At 42.9% G+C, this 17762-nt stretch overlaps 1 protein-coding gene across 1 annotated transcript in view; it reads right to left on the bottom strand.

Moving 5' to 3' along the window:
• Positions 1-17762, bottom strand: part of LOC311110845 (zinc transporter 6-like) — a gene marked incomplete at its 5' end in the record, with an annotated part of 72243 nt that overhangs the window by 12010 nt on the left and 42471 nt on the right. Inside the window, 4 exons of the mRNA XM_084153437.1 lie at positions 737-784; positions 1065-1167; positions 3298-3417; positions 7446-7494. Coding sequence (XP_084009563.1) covers positions 737-784; positions 1065-1167; positions 3298-3417; positions 7446-7494 — 320 coding nt within the window. The remainder of the gene's footprint in view (positions 1-736; positions 785-1064; positions 1168-3297; positions 3418-7445; positions 7495-17762) is intronic.

The following is a 17762-nucleotide window of genomic DNA, read 5'->3' as shown; positions in this document are numbered from 1 at the left end:
AATGTAACCACTTTCAAATTCATAGACAGAGCTATAGATGCAAGGACTGACCATCCATGATATCAAAGTTATAGTTTTAACCATGTTTTGAGGCCCAACTTATATGTTGGGTTCTGATGGGGTACGGCAGTTGAACTAAGCTCATGAGGCATTTATAAGTTATATTCTTCAAGAATTAATGGGTACATATCATTCATTTATCAGTGGAAAAAAATGGATGAAGCAACTGCAGATTGCCCCTTTAACGAGGAATTAACATGTTTGCTGTAAACGGTTTGATCACTGTGTAAATATCCCTGTATTATGTAAATAGTTTGTATTCCGCCTCACATGCCTTATTATTAACATGATGGATTTCATGTCTAACTGTAGCGCTATATCCACATTACATTACCCTTGTTATATTGTTATAATTAGGATTATCTCCTCCCTTTACTTCACTAGGGTTGTCCTCATTTGACCTCCCGTTCTGTTTCTAAGCGGCAATCTTGGATTGGAAAAACAACAAAGCATTCACCGCCCCCACACCCCCACTTCTTTTGGAAAAGACCTGAGGGATGGCACTGGAGAAGTGTAACCACTCACATTTGTAGACAGAGCAATACATGCAAGGACTGACCATCCTTGAGATTAAAATGACAGTTCATCCTGTATGTAATATCCTGTATTCCCACACAAACATCTGTAAATGAAAGCAGATGTTATTCAACCCAAATCTGAGTGTTCTTAGTCTTACCTCTCTGAGCAATTTGTCAAGCTGACCGATGACATGGGATGGAGTGGTCTAAAGAGGAGTGAGCACAAGGCAAACAGATGTGAGTCAACTCAATTCAAAACACCGCACACAGTCCAATAAGTCAATGAGTTAAGTTCCATCAAATAACATACTCTCTTACAACAAACAGTGCAAGCCAAACAGAATCCGGACCGAACATAACTCACAATCATTCCAAGAGATAAGTGTTGAGTTGAGTTACAGTACAGTGGTCTGATCCACGTCATGTCCTACAGAGAATTCAACGATCCAGTTCAGTTTAGACTGTGGACATGTTTGGATAGCCTACCTGAAGGAGCACCTTCCCGCTGTACACGCTCATAGGATACATGGTGCCAAAGATCATGAGGCCGATGGCCACCGCCGAGGCTGTGTCCACAGCATTGTAATTACTGTAGTCAGAGAGAAAGAGCATCAGGTACTTCATAATATATCATATTGGTAAGTTATAAAGTTAGGAGCATATACACTATGTACAGTGCCTTCAGGAAGTATTCCTACTCCTTGACTTATTCCTCATTTTGTTGTTACAGCCTGAATTCAAAATGGATTCAATTGATTTTTTCCCCTTACCCATCTACACACAATACCCCTATAATGACAAAGTGAAAACATGTTTATAGACATTTTAGCAAATGTATTGAAAATGAAATACAGAAATAACTCATTTACATAAGTATTCACACCTCTGAGTGTCACGCCCTGATCTAGAGAACTCTTGTTGGTTGGGTCAGGGTGTGAGTTTCTGTTGAGATTTATGTTGTAGATCTATGTTGATATTTCTATGTTTGGCCGGGTGTGATTCCCAATCAGAGGCAGCTGTCGCTCGTTGTCTCTGATTGGGGATCATACTTTAGTAGCCTGGTTGCCTACCTTAGTTGTGGGATCTTGTTTATGTTCCTGTTAGGCTTGTTGTGTGTATAGCCCATAGGACGTCACGTTTTGTGAAGTGTTTAGTCGTCTTAACAAATATGTACGCATATCACGCTGCACCTTGGTCTGACCCGTCTCTCAACGATCGTGACACTGAGTCAATACATGTTAGAATCACCTTTGGCAGCGATTACAGCTGTGAGTCTTTCTTGGTAAGTCTTAGAGCTTTGCACACTTGGATTTTACAATATTTGCACATTCTTTAAATTCTTCAAACTGTCAAATTGGTTGTTGATCATTGGTAGACAGCCATTTTCAGGTCTTGCCATATATTTTCAAGCAGATTTAAGTCAAAACTGTAACTAGGCCAATCGGAAACGTTCAATGTTGTCTTGGTAAGCAACTCCAGTGTTTTACCTTGTTTTAGGCTATTGTCCTGCTGAAAGGTGAATGTGTCTGTTAGAAAGCAAACAACCAGGTTTTCGCGTGTGCTTACTCTATTCCGTTTCTTTTTATCCTAAAAAATCCCTTGTTCTTGCCGAAGACAAGCATATCCATAACATGATGCAGCCACCATCATGATTGAAAATATGAAGAGTGGTACTCAGTGATGTGTTGAATTTACCCTAAAAATAATGCTTTGTATTCAGGACAAAGTTAATATCTTTGCCACATTTTTTGCAGTTTTACTTTACTGCCTTGTTGCAAACAGGATGCATGTTTTGGAATATTTGTATTCTATACAGGCTTCCTTTTCACTCTGATTTATGTTGGTATTATGGAGTAACTACAATGTTGATCCATCCTCTGTTTTCTCCCATCACAGCCATTAAACTCTACAACTGTTTTAAAGTCACCATTGGCCTCATCGTGAAATCCTTGCGTGTTGTCCCTCTCCGGCAACTGAGATAGGAAGGATGCCTGTATCTTTGTAGTTACTAGGTGTATTGATACATCATCCAAACTGTAATTAATAACTTCAACATGCTCAAAGGGATATTCAATGTCTGCTTTTAAAAATGTATTTGTATCTACCAATAGGTGGTTTTCTTTACGAGGCATTGGAAAACCTCCCTGGTCTTTGTGGTTGAATCGGTGTTTGAAATTCACTGATTGACTGAGGGACCTCACAGTTAATTGAATGTGTGGGGTACAGAGATGAGGTAGTAGTTAAACACTTATTGCACACAGTGAGTCCATGCAACTTATGTGACTTGTTAAGCACATTTTTACTCCTGAACTTATTTAGGGTTGGCCTAAAAAGGGGTTGGAATAGTTAGACTAATTTCAGTTATTCCTTTAATTAATTTGTAAACATTATATATATATTTTTTTAAACACTGACATTATGGGGTATTGTATATGGAACAGACACAAAATATCAATTTAATCAATTTTAAATTGAGGCTGTAACACAAACAAATGTGGAAAAAGTCAGGAGTTGTGAATACTTTCTGAAGGCACTGCATGTCAGGAGTTATCATTGAGGTTGATAAGTAACAGAAGGATGTCCCATACACAGCAGGCAGACAAGGGCTTTGTGAGAACACATTCAGAGTACACATTCTTCCTCATCCCCAGTCTCGATTTATAACTTCCCCGAATCCACCAACTAATGCCATTACACCGTGTCGGAGGGGAGGACTTACTTGATCTCGATGAGCATGTAGGTGATGCTGAGAGCGAGAGCTCCGGCCACGTTGATTAAGACAAATGGATTCATTCGAGGCAGAAGGACACTGCTGAGGCCAGGGATAATCCCACACAGGCTGAAAACATACAAAATTAGATTACTATAGTAAACCAGTCAACCCTGCAGTTTTGCTCCAAACGCATAAAAAGTGTCTAAACTGGTTAGTTACTTTGACAACACATATTACTAAAGAAATCACACAAACATTCCAAGACAGGGACTCACAGAAAGCACCTGTAATATACATATCCATTTTAAAAGGTGAAAATATTAATATTGCTGAGACTAAGTGATTGTAATCTTCCAAAAATGTGTTATATACATTCAGCACTCAGTGTGACGTCGAGCACTCACATTTAGCCAGTGTGACATCCAGCACTCAGATTTAGCCAGTGTGACATCCAGCACTCACATTTAGCCAGTGTGGCGTCGAGTACTCACATTTAGCACAGTTTTCTATTTGAAGCCTTGTACACAGGTTTTGGCATATCATTATTTGGAATAGGTCACGATTTAGATAAATACTGAGAAGATTAATTTATATATTCTTGGCACCCAACTCGTCAATGTATTATTTTACAGACAGAATGCTGCATTCGTTCTGTGTTTTTGGATCAGATTTTAAATTCTCTGTTTGGAATGTGCTGCACCCTGTTCATAAATTACCAATTTCTGATCCAATTCAGATGGCTTGCCTTTTATAATGCCATTGTCATATAAATGGCCATTAAACATTAATGTTTGCTTTTCAGCATGCGACTGAATGAAATACATTACTCTCATTTCCCAAGAAAACCCCCCAGATCCCTATAGTGAATGGAACCCTCTCTTCTTACAGCTGTGTTGAGATGAGACAGTGCGCATGGTTTACAGATCAGTCATGTGTTTATTCAGAAACGTTAATGCAGTGCATTAGGAGGTGTAGCCTGTAGGTGTGATTATATGATAGGAAGTGACGTCCTGCTCAGACAGAGGGGTGCTGTGTCTGACCGCAGAGTGTCTTGAGACCATACATCATACTCATCAGCATCAGTAGAGGGCAATGAGTTCACTCACATTTAGCCAGTGTGACGTCCGGCCCTCACATTTAGCCAGGGTGACGTCAGGCCCTCACATTTAGCCAGGGTGACGTCAGGCCCTCACATTTAGCCAGGGTGACGTCCGGCACTCACATTTAGCCAGGGTGACGTTTGAAGTGATGTACACAGGTTTTGGCATATCATTATTTGATTAGATAAATACTGAGAAGATTAATTATATATACTGTGTTTAAACTGCATCCCTGTTCAACGTCAACCTCATAGTGGACATGCAAGGATACTAGTCCTCTGATGTCCAACATGGACAAAATAAACAATAGGCATTTTTTTTAAAGAAAATGCATTAACATAAAGAAGCTTGACCTCCGGTCACTTCATTTGAAACCAACATTTTTTTTGGGGGGGGGTGGGGTGATGTGAGTGGGAAGCAGGATTTACAATCCGAATAATCTCCTTATCTCCCCGCTGCAATTATATAATTTGAGTACTAGGGAAACGGTTGTGTGATTCCATGGCCGCCTGTCTGCACAGTCTGTGCGGCCGGCGCTGCCTAGAAAGAGCGAGAGAAGGAGGGAGAGAGAACACTGTGTGTGGATAGAGGGAGCTTTGTTCCAGAGTTTGTTTAATCCCACCCACTGGAGACAGAAATTGTGGGATTATGGTGAGACAAACAAACACTTGATATGATGTATGTTGACTATAAATACAGACTAAACGCCGTTGCCCAAACAATAGTACACCGTGGACTAGCTCCGAGGGTTATAATGTCTAGCCACCAAACACCAGGGAGGGTAGTGTGGCCCAGAGACATGCATGATATTAAAACGATGAGTAAACGTCATCCGGGACATCCTGTTCACTGTGCCTTCTACTCAGAACAATCAGAACTTTACTCTTATATATACACTAGGTGCTGTTTCCCCAGGTAATCTGAAGAGTGGGTGAGATTCAGATGAGGCTGGTGGGAGGAGCTATAAGAGGACGGTCTCATTGTAACGGCTGGAATGGGTGATTGATTCCATTTCAGCCATTACAATGAGCCCATCCTCCTATAGCTCCTCCCACCAGCCTCCTCTGGTGGGATTGTATGCGTCTTTCTCTATTCAGGAGGGAATGTGTCAGAAAGCCAGTTCATCATATTTGGGGTTTTATAATCAATCATGAGACTTCAGTCATTGCCAACTGCACACTCCCAGAATATTTTTCCAAATGATTCCTCCTACTCCAAACATGACTCAGCCTTTTGTAATTTTTCACTTCCTGAGTAGGCAGGTTCCATACCGGGGCACCAGCAGAGACTGTAAAGGTGCAAGATGATCTCAACATTCTGGACTGAAACAAAACCCACCAACATTCATTATTTAGACAAAACTAGTGAGGCGATTCATCATCCTGGAAGATACTGTGTGAGGGGTGGAGAGGGGAGGGGTGGAGAGGGGAGAGGAGTTTCACTGCACAGCCCTGCACGGGGTCTCCAGTGGTGACGGTCAGGAGCAGATAGTGGCTGCACTGAGTGCATCCAGCAGGTCTTAACCTCAGGGTGAGAGCGCACAGCACAATATGGTGGAGGTGAAAGGGAAGATAACAGTTTCACCTCTGACCTCTATAGGCAGGTTTGGCCAGAGGCGGTCATTGTAATCCACATCTGCCACGCTGAGTCCCCTCCTGTACTCCCTGTTCACCCATGACTGCATGGCCAGGCACGACTCCAACACCATCATTAAGTTTGCCGACGACACAACAGTGGTAGGCCTGATCACCGACAACGATGAGACAGCCTATAGGGAGGAGGTCAGAGACCTGGCTCTGTGGTGCTAGGATAACAACCTCTCCCTCAACGTGATCAAGACAAAGGAGATGATTGTGGACTACAGGGGGAAAAAAAGAGGACTGAGTACGCCCCCATTCTCATCGATGGGGCTGTAGTGGAACAGGTTGAGAGCTTCAAGTTCCTTGGTGTCCACATCACCAACGAACTAACATGGTCCAAACACACCAAGACAGTCGTGAAGAGGGCACGACAAAGCCTATTCCCCCTCAGGAGACTGAAAAGACTTGGCATTAGTCCTCAGATCATCAAAGTTCTACAGCTGCACCATCGAGAGCATCCTGACTGGTTGCATCACCGTCTGGTATGGCAACTGCTCGGCCTCCGACCGCAAGGCACTACAGAGGGTAGTGCGTACGGCCCAGGACATCACTGGGGCCAAGCTTCCTGCCATCCAGGACCTCTATAGCAGGCGGTGTCAGAGGAAGGCCCTCAAAATTGTCAAAGACTCGAGCCACCCTAGTCATAGACTGTTCTCTCTGCTACCGCACGGCAAGCGGTACCGGAGCGCCAAGTCTAGGTCAAAAAGGCTTCTTAACAGCTTCTACCCCCAAGCCATACGACTCCTGAACAGCTAATCATGGCTACCCAGACTATTTGCATTGCCCCCCACCCCAACCCCCTCTTTTACGCTGCTGCTACTCTGTTTATTATTTATGCATAGTAACTTTAACTCTACCCACGTACATATTACCTCGACTAACCGGTGCCCCCGCACATTGACTCTGTACCGGTACCCCCTGTATATAGCCTCGCTACTGTTATTTTATTTGACTGCTTCTTTTTAATTTGCTATTTTGTACTTATCAATTCTTTACTTAACCAACAATGCAGTTTAAGAAAATAAAAAAGTGTTAAGGGCTTGTAAGTAAGCATTTCACTGTAAGGTCTGCACCTGTTGTATTCGGCACGTGGCAAATAACATTTGATTTGATTTGAAATGACATGACACCGGCCCTTGCTTCCCATACCTTACAATCATCCCAAGAAGCTCAATCAATTAAGCCAATATTTTCCCTGACAAAGACACTCCATAACGTGTTGTTGAATATACCACACCCCATGTCGTGTATATTTTATTTACCCTTTAACCTCAGTTTGATTGGGACAGACTGCTAGTCACATTACACACACTGTGGTGCATCCATCTCCTGAGGGAAACTGTCCACTTGTGGACTAAGGGGAAAAACAAGGAGGATCGAAACAGCAGGATGACTCACTGAAAGGGGATCTTACCTTCGACTTAGGTCTGCAACATGCTCCTGGAGCCAACTGGTGCTGGCAGCTGTTGGGGGGGATGGGGGAGAGACAGGGAGAGAGAAGACAGAGACAGACGACAGGGGTAAGAGTTAGACACTTTCAAAACACAGGCGGAGAGCATCACTCTAGCAGCCCTTATCTGCAGTCTGTTCCCATACGTCTTCCTCCACGGCGGCCGTTGTTGTGGCGGTAACCGAAGCCTGAGTGCCATTTGAGTGGAGCGTGTCCTCTGAGCTGTCCACCCCACAGGATGGCTTACCCTCACAGATGACTGACCAGGGGAGGGCACAGATATGCTTTTAGAGCATCCCACCGCCATCTGGGACATTTAAACACATGGCTATAGAACAAACCTCTCAGTCCATGTCACAGAAATATAGGCCAATTTACTGTGGTTTAGGCAGATAAGTGAGAGAGACTAGAAACAAGCCTTAGTAGAAGAGAACGATGGGCGCACTAGGCTACATGCAGCGACGCCTGAGACCAGCTGATAGTAAGTTGAGACAATATCATTTCCCCCTCCCCCCAATACAATCTATACTTTCCCCAAATAACTGGTCTTCTCCATGAAGTAACGACAGAAGTAGCCGATACCAAATGACTACATGGACACCGAAAAGACAATTCAGAAAGGGAAAAAAAAGCATGTACACTACATGACCAAAAAGTATGTGGACACCTGCTTGTCGAATGTCTCATTCCAAAATCACTCTTCTGGGAAGGCTTTCCACTAGATGTTAGAACATTGCTGCGGGGACTTGCTTCCATTCAGCCACAAGCGCATTAGTGAGGTCAAGCACTGATGTTGGGCGATTAGGCCTGGCTCGCAGTCGACATTCCAATTCATCCCAAAGGTATTTGATGGGGTTGAGGTCAGGGCTCTGTGCAGGCCAGTCAAGTTCTTCCACACCAACCTCGACAAACCATTTCTGTACGGTCCTCGCTTTGTGCACGGGGGCATTATCATACCCAAACTGTTGCCACAAAGTTGGAAGCACAGAATTGTCTAGAATATCAAATTTTCTTTGTCACATGCGCCGAATACAACAGGTGTAGACCTTACAGTGAAATGCTTACTTACAAGCCCTTAACCAACAATGCAGTTTTAAGAAAGAATAAAAAAAATACAATATAAAGTTAAACAATTGCCATGTAGTGTATGTCAACAACTGTTCTATGGATGTGTAGGTGTATACAGTGAGGTGGAAAAAGTATTTGATCCCCTGCTGATTTTGTACGTTTGCCCACAGACAAAGAAATGATCAGTCTATAATTTTAATGGTAGGCTTATTTGAACAGCGAGAGACAGAATAACAACAAAAATCCAGAAAAACGCATGTCAAAAATGTTATAAATTGATTTGTATTTTAATGAGGGAAATACGTTTTTGACCCCCTCTCAATCAGAAAGATTTCTGGCTCCCAGGTGTCTTTTATACAGGTAACGAGCTGAGATTAGGAGCACACTCTTAAAGGGAGTGTTACCTGTATAAAAGACACCTGTCCACAGAAGCAATCAATCAATCAGATTCCAAACTCTCCACCATGGCCAAGACCAAAGAGCTCTCCAAGGATGTCAGGGACAAGATTGTAGACCTACACAAGGCTGGAATGGGCAACAAGACCATCGCCAAGCAGCTTGGTGAGAAGGTGACAACAGTTGGTGCGATTATTCGCAAATGGAAGAAACACAAAATAACTGTCAATCTCCCTCGGCCTGGGGCTCCATGCAAGATATCACCTTGTGGAGTTGCAATGATCATGAGAACGGTGAGGAATCAGCCCAGAACTACACGGGAGGATCTTGTCATTGATCTCAAGGCAGCTAGGACCATAGTCACCAAGAAAACAATTGGTAACACACTACGCCGTGAAGGACTGAAATCCTGCAGCGCCCGCAAGGTCCCCCTGCTCAAGAAAGCACATATACAGGGCTGTCTGAAGTTTGCCAATGAACATCTGAATGATTCAGAGGAGAACTGGGTGAAAGTGTTGTGGTCAGATGAGACCAAAATCGAGCTCTTTGGCATCAACTCAACTCGCCGTGTTTGGAGGAGGAGGAATGCTACCTATGACCCCAAGAACACCATCCCCACCGTCAAACATGGAGGTGGAAACATTATGCTTTGGGGGTGTTTTTCTGCTAAGGGGACAGGACAACTTCACCGCATCAAAGGGACGATGGATGGGGCCATGTACCGTCAAATCTTGGGTGAGAACCTCCTTCCCTCAGCCAGGGCATTGAAAATGGGTCGTGGATGGGTATTCCAGCATGACAATGACCCAAAACACACGGCCAAGGCAACAAAGGAGTGGCTCAAGAAGAAGCACATTAAGGTCCTGGAGTGGCCTAGCCAGTCTCCAGATGTTAATCCCATAGAAAATCTGTGGAGGGAGCTGAAGGCTCGAGTTGCCAAACGTCAGCCTCGAAACCTTAATGACTTGGTGAAGATCTGCAAAGAGGAGTGGGACAAAATCCCTCCTGAGATGTGTGCAAACCTGGTGGCCAACTACAAGAAACGTCTGACCTCTGATTGCCAACAAGGGTTTTGCCACCACGTACTAAGTCATGTTTTGCAGAGGGGTCAAATACTTATTTCCCTCATTAAAATGCAAATCAATTTATAACATTTTTGACATGCGTTTTCCTGGATTTTTGTTGTTGTTATTCTGTCTCTCACTGTTCAAATAAACCTACCATTAAAATTATAGACTGATCATGTCTTTGTCAGTGGGCAAACGTACAAAATCAGCAGGGGATCAAATTATTTTTCCCCTCACTGTATATGTTTGTGTATATGAATGGGAGGGTGAGGGAAGAGTGAGGGATGGTCAATATGAATGTGTAGGAGGGTGGGAGAGGATGGGTGTGTGGATGAATATGTTGGGCGGAAATGAATGAGAAAGGATGTGTAAGTCGATGGATGAGTGTAAGTGTGTCTGAGAGGTACAGTAGGAGAGGGTGGGCAAGGATGGGAGGTTGGGACAAGCTTAGCTTGGGTGGGCAAGGATGGGAGGTTGGGACAAGCTTAGCGTGGGTGTCGAGGTGGGAAGGGGGATTATTTAAGATACTCTTTGAAGAGGAAGGGTTTCACGAGTTTTCTGTAGATTGGTAGAGACTCTGCTGTCCTAGCTTCAGGGGGCAGCTGGTTCCACCAGTGGGGTGCCAGGATAGAGAAGAGCTTGGACTGGGCTGTGCAGGAGCTGCCCTACCGTAGGGGTGAGATGGCCAAAAGAGAGGTGGCAGAACAGAGTGCCCGGGTTGGGGCGTAGGGTTTGAGCATAGCCTGAAGGTAGGGAGGGGCAGTTCCTCTTGCTGTTCCGTAGGCAAGCACCATGGTCTTGTAGTTGATGCAAGCTTCAACTGGAAGCCAATGGAGTTTGCGGAGAAGCAGGGTGACATGGGAGAACCAGGCAGCGTTCTGGATAAGTTGCAGGGGTTTGACGGCACAAACGTGGAGCCCAGCTAACAGCAAGCTGCAGTAGTCCAGATGGGAGAGGACAAGTGCCTGGATTAGGACCTGCGCAGCTTCTTGTGTGAGGTAGGGTTGCACTCTACAGATGTTGTAGAGCATGAACCTGTAGGAGTGAGTCACTGCTTTGATGTTTGCAGAGAACGACAGTGTGTTGTCCAGGGTCATGCCAAGGTTCTTTGCACTGTGGGAGGGAGACACTGTGGAGTTGTCAACCGTAAAGGAGAGGTCTTTGAGCAGGCAGGCCTTCCCGGGAGGAAGAGCAGCTCTGTCTTGTCGAGGCTGAGCTTGAGGTGGTGGGCCGACTTCCAGTTGAGATATCTGCCAGGCACGCGGAAATGCATGTCGCCACCTGGGTGTCAGAAGGGGGAAGGAGAAAATAGTTGAGTGTCATCTGCACAGCAATGATAGGAGAGACCATGTGAGGATATAACAGAGCCGAGTGACTTGGTGTAGAGAGAGAGAAGAGGAGCGGGTCTAGAACTGAGCCCTGGAGGACACCAGTAGTGCGAGTACATGGTGCAGACACAGATCCTCTCCACGTCACCTGGTAGGAGCGGCCTGCCAGGTAGGATGCAAAAGTATGTGGACACCCCTTCAAATTAGTGGATTTGGCTATTTCAGCCTCACCTGTTGGTGACAGGTGTATAAAATTGAGCACACAGCCATGCAATCTCCATAGACAAACATTGGCAATAGAATGGCCTTACTGAAGAGCTCATTGACTTTCAACGTGGCACCGTCATAGGGTGCCACCTTTCCAACAAGTCAGTTTGTCAAATTTCTGCCCTGCTAGAGCTGTCTCGGTCAACTGTAAGTGCTGTTATTGTGAAGTGGAAACGTCTAGGAGCAACAACGGCTCAGCCGCGAAGTGGTAGGCCACACAAGCTCACAGAATGGGACCGCCGAGTGCTGAAGCCCATAAAAATAATCTGTCCTCGGTTGCAACACTCACTACGGAGTTCCAAACTGCCTCTGGAAGCAACGTCAGCACAAGAACTGTTCATCGGGAGCTTCATGAAATGGGTTTCCATGGTTGAGCAGCCGCACACAAGCCTAAAATCATCATGCGCAATGCCAAGCTTCGGCTGGAATGGTGTAAAGCTTGCCGCCATTGGACTCTGGAGCAGTGGAAACGCATTCACTGGAGTGATGAATCACACTTCACCATCTGGCAGTACGATGGACAAATGTATTACACGAGACAAAATTCACAAATTCTACAGCACAACGGCAGAGTCATGTCTTAGGTGTAAAACTAACAATGACTCAATAATCCATGCCTTCTGGGAATGCTATAAAGTCCAAAAGTTATGGGCGGAGTTAGAAAGTTGGCTATCAGAAGTACTACAATGTAATCTGTCTGCATATTTCAAGACATGGCATGTGAGGGTGCAGTGAGATATCCGATGGGTTGGAACGATACTTTTCTCGTCAATCATCTTGAAAAAAAAATCTACTGAAACTGGAAATCAACCAATCCTCCATCGTTAACACAATGGAAAGGTCAAATTGGTACAGTTTGAGGCCATGTGGCGGAGAGTGATACGGGTGCTGGAGATGGGGGTGTGATCAGGTGGGTCTGGGCAGGGGTGATGTTGTGGATGTTTGTGTGCGTCTATGTTTGTGTGTATGTTTTGTATTGTTTAAAAAATAAAACCAAAAAAAAAGCAGGTGTTTGTTCTCCTTGAACATAGAATGGTTGCACTGACTCCAAGATGAGACTAGACGCGACACACCGAACATCCACATTTGCAAAGCTAAATGTTTGGTACAGATTTTGTATGACAATATTCTCTGAAAGAGACTGTGTGGCAAAGGGGACAGGACATAGGTCTATGATCTAATTTGTACTGATAAATCATGTGCAAAAACACCAAACACAAAAGTTAATACCTTTATAATAAACAGTAGCAAATGTGCAATCCAAAGCTATTGCTTATCTGGGTGGAACCCTAGTCCGCAGTGGGTTGGTCTCCTACACTGTATAAAGCATAGTCCAAATGAAGTACACCTGGATCCATGTATTCCACCCCTCACTCTCTCTCCGTAACGAGCATGTGTGAGCAGCTATAACTTAAGCAGATGTTATCATGAACCGCTTCTTAAGGACATGAGTCTGAGTACGAAAATGTATGCACTCATTACTGTAAGTCACTCTGGATAAAAGCGTCTGCTAAATGACTAAAATGTGAAATGTGATGCATGTGATGAGACGCCTTAGTACAGTAGGTAATCCAGATTAAACAGACTCTAGGAATAGTCATAGAAAGCCATGTCTGCTAGCTAACCAACAGATAAGCAACCCTCTCAAGTTTACCGACAATATCCCCATTTCCATTACAGCATTATAAGTGTTTTAATCTATAAAATGTATTTGAATTGTAAATTACACATAATTTACACAATAAAGACTGATTTACAATCATAATGCAGACGATCTTAGTGTACAGAAAACAGTCAGAGTAAAACAGGAAATCCACCACCATCCTGGGGACTTGTGTTGTCAGTAAAGCCACACGAAGGGCACTTTTGCTGAGCGTCCTCCATGAGAGAACCATTTTAGCAGAGTGCCTTATTTATGATATGACTGCCTGTTTGGCTGCCCCAGGGCTCTGCTGTCTGAAACATGCTTACATAATACCATTTTGAACTCACTGTGTGTGTGCGCGTGCATCTGTGCGCAAATGCGCATGTGTGTGTGTGCTGTTAGCCTGACTAATGCACTCCTGGCAATGAGATGTTAAATGAAGTTAGCCTGTATATTTAGCCTTGTTTATTTGACTGTGGGGGAAAGTGAATGACCCAGACAAGATGTACGCAATGTACAGTTTCACCACAACTCATCAATCACAAACAGCACAATCTAAACAAAGATACTGATAACTTTTTTATTTGAAAACAAGTGAGACAATGCAGATTTAAAAACAACAACAAACAGTGCAGGTGTGGTTGAAAGCCCATGGGCTTACATGAAAACCACACCACAAAAAAAAAAAAACATACAGTACATAAGTACAAAAATTTAAAAAGGTTTGTTAAAACAGATAACAAAACCTACTAATTATAAATGTATAAAATAATTAATCAGTAATCACAAAAATATACAAAAATATATAAAAGTTTAAGTGTTTGTTGTGTTGTCATCAGGCTGACCCCCAGTCTTTGCTTTAAGTTATTGAGGGATGATGATGTTTTGGCAATGTGAAGATAAGAATTCCAGAGTATGGTACCTCTATATCTGATACAGAATTGACTGTGTGAAGTGCAGCAGTGGAGAGGGTGAAGGTTATCGCAGTGTTAAATAGATGGATTTCAGAATTAACCTGGAAGAATCCATTGAAGGGTTTAGGTAAACTGTCTGGGAGGTATGAGTATTTGTAGATGAAAGTGTATAATTGGCGTACATTAATGTTGTAAAAAGACAAGATATTGAGTTTCTTAAACAAAGGTGCAGATGGAGCCAGGTAATTTGAGGTGGTGGCTGGTCTTGCAAATGTATTTTGTATGATGAGTAATTTGTGTAGGTAGGAGGCATATGTACTGACCCAGACAATATTACAGTTAATGAGACATGGGTAAATTAAGTTATAGTATAGAGTTAGGAAGCAAGCCTGATGAACCAAATCACTCATCTTTCTGATTATATGAACAGATTTCATCACTTTGCTGCAGACAAATTGAATATGATCTTTCCAGGACAACTTTTCATCAATTAGAACTCTGAGGAATCTAGTGGATGTGACTTGTTCCGTTTCATTGCCACCAATTGGCTTTTTAATTTTGTTAAAAAAAATTAAACAATATTTATTATTCTTACTAGTGAATACAATTAAGTAGAATTTTGTAAAATTTTAAAGATAATTTGTTTATCTGTGACCGACTGGCTCGATCTTATGTACAAAAAAATGAAAGTGTTTTTTCCATTGGATGAAAGTAGAGTCAGAGCTGGAAAATGGTATATTGTATATTATACACTACAGTTGAGGAACAATGGGAAAGTCATTCTGCTTTCAAAGTTGATAAACTTGTAACCCCACTTTTGAGAAAATGGCCCTTGAATGTTTTGGTACACCTACAGGAGAGCTCTTTGTCTACAACCATTCAGCATCGTTCAGACCCTCTTAAGCCTTAGCCACACCCATCTCTTTAAGGATTCACGTGAGGCCATGTGCTAAACAGAACGAGTACGGCAGTGTACTCAACCAAAGATTTCAAGACTATAGGCTGGTTTATACTACGTCTATCTACATGTCTGTAGACAGTTGTCGCAGTGACATCCTAAACATTCTATTGTCGTACGACATTAAACTTGTTGTTGTCATAATGAAAAAAAGTATAAACACAAAAACGACAGGCTGCATGACAACAGCCTGATGGTCCAAAATAGCATAACTGGTGTATTTTAACACCAATAAACCCACGCGTTTAAAATTGTCACGTGCACAGGATACAGAAGGTGTAAACGGTACAGCTAGCTAGCTAAACCATAATCCCAACTCATAATGTTACTACCATGCATGAATCTACAGGTAGCTAAAGTTAACCAACTAGGTTCAAAGCTAGCTAGCTAGCTAACATTAGGCTATAACTAGCAATGCAAATGGGTTTCTGAGATATGAAATAATATTACTACACAGATCATACACGTAACGTTAGCTAGCGAGCCAGCCAGCTAATGTTAGCTAGCTAACTAACAGTACGCTTTAACTTGCAATGAAAACGACTGTGAAAATTAGAAACATATCTGAAAATGAAGCTAGCTAGACTCTTACCCGTATACATGGATGAACGCTTCTCCCTCTGTTATGGATACCATAGTTGCCCTTAGTTTGACAATGCAATCCAGAGACAGGTTTTATACAACAGCCTTCGTGTTCTCTTTTTGACTCCCTCCGCATATTTACAATCAAACGCCAGAATTTTGTCCATCGATCTCATACTCTGCTTCCACCCGGCATTCCACTGATTTCAAAACTCCGTCAACTTCTTCTGTGAAAACACTGTTGATCGCCGTTTCAGAAGAGTCTACAATGTCTGATTCAATTATATAAAAAAAAAACCTAAATCAGAGATTTCCTCATTGTCTGATTCTTTTTCCAGAGTCAGCATGGCACGATCGTCCTCCAGAAAGTCGAGAGCATTAGCAACACTTTTGCAGTTCTTCATGATATCGTTCAAAAAAAGCCGCGTTAGAAAGGATTACCTACACATACTGAGCAGCTCATGTTAGACAGATGCATGCTACATGGCAGACCCATCCAAACTCATCTCTCAGCATGTCCAGCCCAGCCATTATCTCAGCCAATAATGGCTAGCTGGAAGGTTCCTGTCTTTTTCCGTAGCTAAACCAACTGGCTCGTAATTTAACAAATGTATTAGTATTTACAGATGGCTTACAAGTTTGTTATTAAGGCACATAAAAGATCACGTTCCAGAAATCATATAAAAAATATGCTTCTCCTGTGAAGTTGTGACGTGCGATATATGCCTAGTTTCCTGAAACGAGTCGCATCTGGAACCATTCAGAAAATGTGTCCATGCCTGAGTTGGCGTCATTAATTAGTTAATCAAAATTATTGTGTGATAAAATAGAATTGGTATCATCAGCAAAGAGAATGTGAAGTGTGATAGAAGACACAGCAGAAAGGTCATAGATATAGATTAGGAATAACAAAGGTCCAATTATCGGACTCTGTGGCACGCCACAGGATATATTGGCTCTGGTAGATGCACAGCCGTTTGCATAAACAAATTGTTCGGCATCATAAACATAACTATATAGCCAATTATATGAATAATCATGAAAAACGTAATAATGCAATTTAGGAAGTAATATTTCATGATCAACCGTGTCAAATTCTTTGGATTAATCTAAAAAGATGCCAAGAGCGTATTAATTGTTGTTCAGGGCTGTAAAGATTTTATCCACAAATTGTAAAAGAGCCATATCTGTGGAGTAGTTTTTACGAAAACCATATTGGTGCTCATATAGAATACAGTGTTAAATTAAATGTTTCAACTTTCTCTTATACACCAATTTTTCTATGATTTTAGAAAAACATGGTTGTACAGATATTGGGCGATAATTTGTAAAAGATCTGGGATCCCCAGATTTAGAGGAGGGGATAACTTCTGCAATTTTCCAATCTTTAGGAACAATACCAATTTGCATTGATTTGGTGAAGATATACACTACATGGCCAAAAGTATATGGACACCTGCTCGTCGAACATCTCATTCCAAAATCATGGGCATTAATATGGAGTTGGTCCCCCCTTTGCTGCTATAACAGCCTCCACTCTTCTGGGAAGGCTTTCCACTAGATGTTGGAACATTGCTGCAGGGACTTGCTACCATTCAGCCAAAATAACATTAGTGAGGTTGGGCACTGATGGTTTGGTGATTAGGCCTGGCTCGCAGTCGCCGTTTCCAATTCATCCAAAAGGTGCTCGATGGGGTTGAGGTCAGGGCTCTGTGCAGGCCAGTCAAGTTCTTCCACACCGATCTCGACAAACAATTTTTGTATTGACCTCGCTTTGAGCACGGGGGCATTGTCATGCTGAAACAGGAAAGGGCCTTCCCCAAACTGTTGCCACAAAGTTGGAAGCACAGAATTGTCTAGAATGTCATTGTGTTAAGATTTCCCTTCACTGGAACTAAGGGGCCTAGCCCAAGCCATGAAAAACAACCCCAGACCATTATAACTCCTCCACCAAACTTTACAGTTGGCACTATGCATTCGGGCAGGTAGCGTTCTCCTGGCATGCGCCAAACCCAGATTAGTCCATTGGACTGCCAAATGGTGAAGCGTGATTCAT

This window comes from Coregonus lavaretus, assembly GCF_964263955.1.
Source record: "Coregonus lavaretus genome assembly, chromosome: 36".
Lineage (NCBI taxonomy): Eukaryota > Metazoa > Chordata > Actinopteri > Salmoniformes > Salmonidae > Coregonus > Coregonus lavaretus.
This window is presented reverse-complemented; position numbering and strand designations above follow the sequence as displayed.